The 6460-nt window shown below is 49.8% G+C and overlaps 1 protein-coding gene across 1 annotated transcript in view; it reads right to left on the reverse strand.

The window, feature by feature from the left end:
* Positions 1–5279: 5279 nt before the first annotated feature.
* EMH_0031500 (uncharacterized protein) overlaps positions 5280–6460 on the reverse strand; it is a gene marked incomplete at both ends in the record, with an annotated part of 1600 nt that continues 419 nt past the window's right edge. Inside the window, 3 exons of the mRNA XM_013494524.1 lie at positions 5280–5428; positions 5535–5610; positions 6008–6080. Coding sequence (XP_013349978.1) covers positions 5280–5428; positions 5535–5610; positions 6008–6080 — 298 coding nt within the window. The remainder of the gene's footprint in view (positions 5429–5534; positions 5611–6007; positions 6081–6460) is intronic.

Below are 6460 nucleotides of genomic sequence, written 5' to 3' on the forward strand. Positions count from 1 at the left end.
AAGCTGCTCAAAACATCGCCACAAGTCAGCCCAACTCCCCCCACGGAACGACAGTGACGTCATTACAAGAAGGTCCACCTGGAAGGGTCTGTGACTTGATCCAAGCATAATGAATCGAAGAGGCCACAGAAAACCAGAATACTACATTAACTTGGAAGGCTACAGCAACCTCCGCGGACCCCTGAGGGCTGGTTGAGGTAAACGATTCCCCAGGAAAATGTGCGAACTCCTTGACAGTTGTTTGTGCGCGACCCACCATACGCCGTGCCGTGAACTGCCGTATGCGCCGTCGTCATTTCTCTGGGCAACTGCACCACTGGGCATGTATAGGGGCTTATATATTGTTTTCTTTATGGCTTCCGGCGCCAACATTTTCCGTGTTTCCTCTTACTTCCCCCTTTAAATGAGGCTATCTCGGCGCTGCTGCTCATGGCACCTTCACACCTGTGGCCAGCGAATGCGTTGGGAGAGCCTTCAAAGAGGCTCTCCCAACGCATTCGCTGGCGGCAGGCCCTCAATGCCGCTGCATCATACGGTAAGCAACACCAGCTGCATCGACAACACCAGCGGCCATAGGACTGGCACTGGATCTGCTGTAGAAGAGGCGCCGCGGGCGGTATGCGAAGGCGTTCACGAATTGCAGAAAGGTGAATTTGTTGCCTTGGGTTCCGCCGCGGCGACTATTCTGTGGCACATCGGCAACGCTTGCTGCCTCTCCATTTTCCCATACCATTTGTTGTATTTCAGATGGATGATCACTTACTGTAATCCACAGAGGGCAAGTTGCCTTTACGAACAGCGGAATATTGCTGTGCTGCATTGGGTCCTGCGTAGGCCTCAACTGTGCCTGCTGCTGCGAGCTCCAGATGTTTTCTTAGTTCGCTGGATTTCCTTTCTCGACGATTTGGTCTTATTTATCTTTTTTCGAAGACTCCTCTCATTCATACTTTTTCGAGGTGCCTATCTAAACCAATGTTCGCAGCCGCAGTAGCAAACAATCGGAAGCTGCAACTGCAGCAAGTGCAGCTGTAGCAACACCGATCCAGTGCCAAGCCTTTGTGCTACGGTAAACAGGAGGGCTGGGAACTGGAGGGGAGGTTTTCATCCGCTTTTCGGGAACTTTTATATTAAGGGTTGTAGGGTCGTTTTTCGCATCTTGGCACACACACTTCTGCGTTAGTGTAGGTTCCGTACAAGTTAGCGCCAATCAGTTCTCTACAGTGCAGCGTCAGTGCACACAGAGAATTGTCGACGTTCTCGCTTACGTTTCGTTCTGCGTTGCAGCCTTGGTTGCAACTGGTGTTTTGCAACTCATGTGTGCCACGCCGCCTCTCCGCTCCCGGGCACGGGCCCGTGGGCCGCGATACATCACGTGGCAAGTTTCTTCGCAGGTATTCTGATTTTAATATTTTTCTGTATCATATTATTCACTTCGATTCTATTGTTGTGCATATTATCTGAAGTACATTACCTACGTTGTTTATCATCATATATGTTGCGGCCCTACATCTTCTGCTATTCATACTCTGAGGGTACTGATTCTGTTGTTAAATATAATAAATTAAATATTTTCCCCTTGTTGATATATGTATTATCTCAAGCCTATCGAATCGGCTGCAGCTCCTGGCAACAATCGAACACACGCAAGCCTCGCCACTTCGTCTATTTGTTGGAGCGAACGACGGCTCTATGCACTGCACAGGGGGCTAAGAGACTGTAGGGGGGTTCTTTATGTTAATTTTTATGAATTTAAATGTATTGAAATGTATTTGGTTGCATCTTAATGCATTTTTGTGTATTTTTATTCCTTTGCATCTCCGATGCAGCAACGCGGGCCTCTGTACACCGTGGCTGCCTCTTTTCTTGTGCGCCTGGTTGCTGCAGCTCTGTGCAGGTGGGGTTTCCGAGAATTAGGAAGAAGTAAATTGCCTTAAAAGAGATTAAAATTAAGATTAATTAATTAATTAAAACAAATATTATGTATGAAGTGGGGGTGGAATACAAAAGGAGGCGTCTGCCGCTTGGTATGTACTGGAGTTGTATTCGTGGGGTGATGGTATCGGGGCCTCGCCCATGGGTAGTTGCATGCCCGTTGGTTCTTGTTGTCATTGCAGTTGCATTGTGATGTGAGCGTTGATTTAATTGCCTTTTTTTTCTTTTTTTTGTGTTTCAAAGCGAGCAGAAGGCTTGTACAACCTGCTGCTGCAACATATCCAGAGTCCTCGGCTACAAGCCACAGGGCACGCAGCAGCAGCAGCATCACGCTCCATCATCTAGGACCCCTGCTGCAGCTGTTGTGGTTCTATAGAGGGGAGCTAAACGCAATGGTATGGGTGTTAAGGTCTGCTGCAGCAGCAGCGCTTTTGCTGTTGCTGCTGCAGGTGCTGGTGCCTATTAGCGGCCCTGCCCCAGTAGCAGAGGCGGCTCCGCAGGAGGAAGGAGCGGGAGCTGCTGCTGCTGCTGCAGGTGTAGGGGATGCAGCGGAAGAGGGAAAAGAAGGTGAAGGAGATGAAGGGTTGAATCTATCACCTGATGCAATGGATTCTTTACCTCACGTACAGAATTTTACTATAGGTCCAACATTCTTACCTACGCGAGCAACAATAAATAAATTAAACAAAGAGATGTCTCCTCTTGTTAAGGTTTGTGTATTCCTTGGTGTTCTTTTTGTCTCTGGTTATCTTATGACCCATGGCCTCCCTCTACCTGCGGAAGAGGTTGAGATGGATCTCCTTGATGAACCCCCTAACTAACCAGCGAACTACCACACCAATCAATATACAATCCGTATTTCGGCCTGATGCTGCTGCTGCTGATGATGACGATGATAAATATAAGATAAATTAAAAATAAGAAATAAAATATTATACAATATTGCCGTCTTGCGCATACTCGGCATGCGCAGATGGTGACAGTTCTCCTCTCCTCCTACAGCAGCAGTGAAGCAACAGAAACTCATGCATCCATGCATCCATGCATGCAACCATCCATGCATGCGTGCATGCATGCAGCCAATCAAAGGCATGGATTCATGCATGCATGCATCAGTGCATGCATGCTTACACGCATGCATGCATGCAATCAAGAATCCAACTGAATATTATATCGGCCTTCTTATAGCCCCCAACAGCCAGGGCCCGCAGACGAACTCCGTCCCTTCAGCCCCTTCCCCTTCACGGCCTTCTATATATAATATANATAATATATTTATAATGAAGGCTTCGGGTGCTGATAGATATGCATGTATGCGTGACAGGGTTTAGGGTTTTTGTTTCGCTAGCTGCTTCTGTATTCCCCTATAACCCTGAAGCCAGACGCAGGGGCAGCTTCATACCCCCCCTCTAAACTGCAGGGTCTAGGGTTTAGGGTTTAGGGTTTAGGGCTTAGCAGCTGGCCCACTGGAGCGTCTCTCGGGGGCTGAAGGAAGCCATTGGCTGCATGCGTGGAGTTTAAGTGTACGTACACCCGGACACCGGCGTGCTAACATTTTGCACGCATCCTCCAGAGGCCTCAGACCTCTTGGTGTCTCCTATCATGCATGCATGCAAGCAGCCAATCATTCCTTGTCTCCTCGGCTTTCATTTTTCAGCCATTAGTTCTTTTCGCCGCCGCGCGCGGCGTTTAACTTTATTTTCCTTTCAAACGGATACGCGTTCCATATGAGGCACAAACTTACCTAGCTAGCAAGCTAGCTAGCTAGCTAGCTGGCTAGCTAGCTGGCTGGATAGCTAGCCTAGTAGCTATAGAACTGGCGTGATCAAGTACCTAGCTAGCTAGCACGTCATCCAGCGAGGCAGTGATGTATGAAGCTAGCTAACCAGCTCTTCAAGCCGAACACACTAGGGGGATGCAAGGCCAGGCGCAAGTCTAGCTAGCGAGTTACCTACCTAGTTAGCTGTAACGCTAGCTAGCAACCTATCAGCATATCCATCTAGCTAGCTAGCTCGGTGCCGCGTCCTGGGTAGCTAAGTAAGTTGGGAGCTGGGTGCTTGGCTGGCTAGCTAGCTACGTGGGTATAAGCAGGGTATGTATGCTACCTCTGCTGCGGTTTGTCTCCGTGGGGACGGCAGCGAGTCTGTGCAGCTGCGCTGCGCCTCGGCTTTTTTTGCTGCAGGGACAAACGCATGCATGCATCTGCATGCATTGCTGCACGCAATTGACCCCGTTTGCATGCACCTGCATGCATTAGGTGGAGCTTATCCGCTTCTGGCTGTCTCTTCAGTGCTAATTGCCTTTGTAGTCGTCTCCGGCCAGAAGTACATCGAACAGACAGAGGAGGAAGGAGACAAGAGGAGATAGACATAGGAGATAGGAGGAGACAGGGGGAGGCAGGAGGAGACATAATGAAACAGGAGGGGAGATGAGGAGACAGAGACAGAAGGAGACAGAAGAAGACAGCCTCGCCATACGTGCTGCTGCAGCAGGGTGAGCATAAAAGTTGTTGCTGTATCGGGCTTTTATAGTGGCCAAAGTACAAACACTATGCTGCAACTGCATGCAGAAGACGGTGAATGCAAAGAGCAGCAGCTGCTGCTGCTACAGCATCACTAGCTGCTGATACTACTATTACTACTGCTGCTGCTGCTGCTCACTGCTGCTGTTGCGGATGCCACAGCATCACCAGTTGCTGTTACTACTACTGCTGCTGTTGCAACAGCATCAAGAGCTGCTGTTAATGCTGCTGCTGCTGCTAATGCATCAGCAGCTGTTATATCCTGCTGCTGCTACGGCGTTTTAATCCGCCTGCTGTTGTGGCTGTTGTTGCTGCTGTTTGTGCTACTACTGCAGCAGCTGCTGCTCGCCTTCTGCCGTTCGTATGTCTCTGCTATTGAGGACCATGAGGGCACGAATCGTTTGAAAATCCCCTTACGGTGCCAGCCTGCAGCTGCATGACACTGTCTCTCCATTCCCGCCGCCGCAGCAGCAGCAGCAACGGCCGCAGTAAGAGCCACAAAAGCAGCAGCATTTGATCGACAGCAGAAGGGATCGCGGCAACAGCAGCAGCAGCAGCAGAAACAGAGGCAGCGGTACCCAGCGCAGCAGCAGCACGGCGTGCAGCAACAGCAGCAGCACTCCAAGCAGCAGCCGCAGCAGCAGCAACAGCAGCAGCAGCAGCACCTGCCTCGTTGCTGAATGTCGGCAGCACAGCGGCCTACTGCAGCTGACAAATATCGCAGTCCTGAATATCGCATAGTTGACACATCTGAGAGGGGCGAGAACGAGGGGCAAGTAGTGCATCCGCTGCACGCAAGGAGGCAGCAAATATATAACACAGCGCATCACCCCTGCTGCTGCTGCTGCTGTTGCTGCTGCTGCTGCTGCTGCACTGCAGTCGTTACTGTTGCAGACACTGTTGGTATTGCTGCTGCTGCTGCTGTCGCTGGCACTGCTGGCATCCATAGGCTAGCAGGAAAAAGGTGAGGTGTCTCTGTAGCTTGACAGCAGCAGACGTGTTTCCTGAAGACCTTATAATAACATATCTGCTGCACGCAGGAGACAGGAGACAAGCACGACTCGCTGTTGCTGCCTCGAACCAGGGGCGGGGACCCCTGCTGGAGCCGCCGCCTTCCAGTTCGTGGCCCGAAAGAATGGATCCCTGAAGTCGATTGTCTGTGCAACCATACAAACCCTAAACACTTAACCCTTAACCCTTAACCCTAAACCCTATAACCTAGACCCTAAGCACTAAATCCTAAACCCCAAAGTCTGAAGCTTCTCTTCTGAGGGACTAATCCTTGTGCTCTGGGGCCTAGGCCGAAAAACCCCTCCAGGAGGTTGACGTCCTAGGGCTTGGGGTTTGGCGCTTAGGGTTTAGGGTTTAGAGCGTGGTGGTGAGATTTGATGCCTGGGGCATAGAGCCGANGAATAAGATCCGGTAGGAAACCCTAGGTTTGCAACCCAAGCAAACAAACCCGAGGGCTTCACGGTAACGATTTAGGGTTTAAGGGCTTACGTCTTAGCCCTACAAACCCTAAACCCTAAACCCGAAGATTAGGGTTTAAGGCACTTGGTAGTTGCAACGCTCATGTTCTCTTTCGGGGTCATAGCCAATGCAGCAGAAACAGCAGGGGAAGAGCAATCTAGGAGACACAGGAAAAACACAGACGCAGTGTTGAGGTTGCTGCTGCTATTGCTGCTGCAGTTGCTGTTGCTACTGAAGCTGCGGATGCTGCTGTTGCTGTGTGCGAGTGTTGGGCTGAGCACTGTTTTACCCACTTGTTTCACGCTTATATATATATTTTTGCTATTTAATATTCACCCCCGTTCAGTCCATCCTTTTCACAGATGCAAACAACATATGCGGATGTGAGCGCAAATTACACTGAGTTGGATATGAAATCCATGAAGCGAACGCGAAGTAAATGAGAGAAGCATATTGAATGTGAGAAAAAGAAATACGCAGATTTCGATATCAGGTAAATGAAAGAAACAGATGCGAACATGAAATAAAGATATTCAA

This window comes from Eimeria mitis, genomic scaffold (genome assembly GCF_000499745.2).
Source record: "Eimeria mitis Houghton genomic scaffold, Emh_scaff1188, whole genome shotgun sequence".
Classification (NCBI taxonomy): Eukaryota; Apicomplexa; class Conoidasida; order Eucoccidiorida; family Eimeriidae; genus Eimeria; species Eimeria mitis.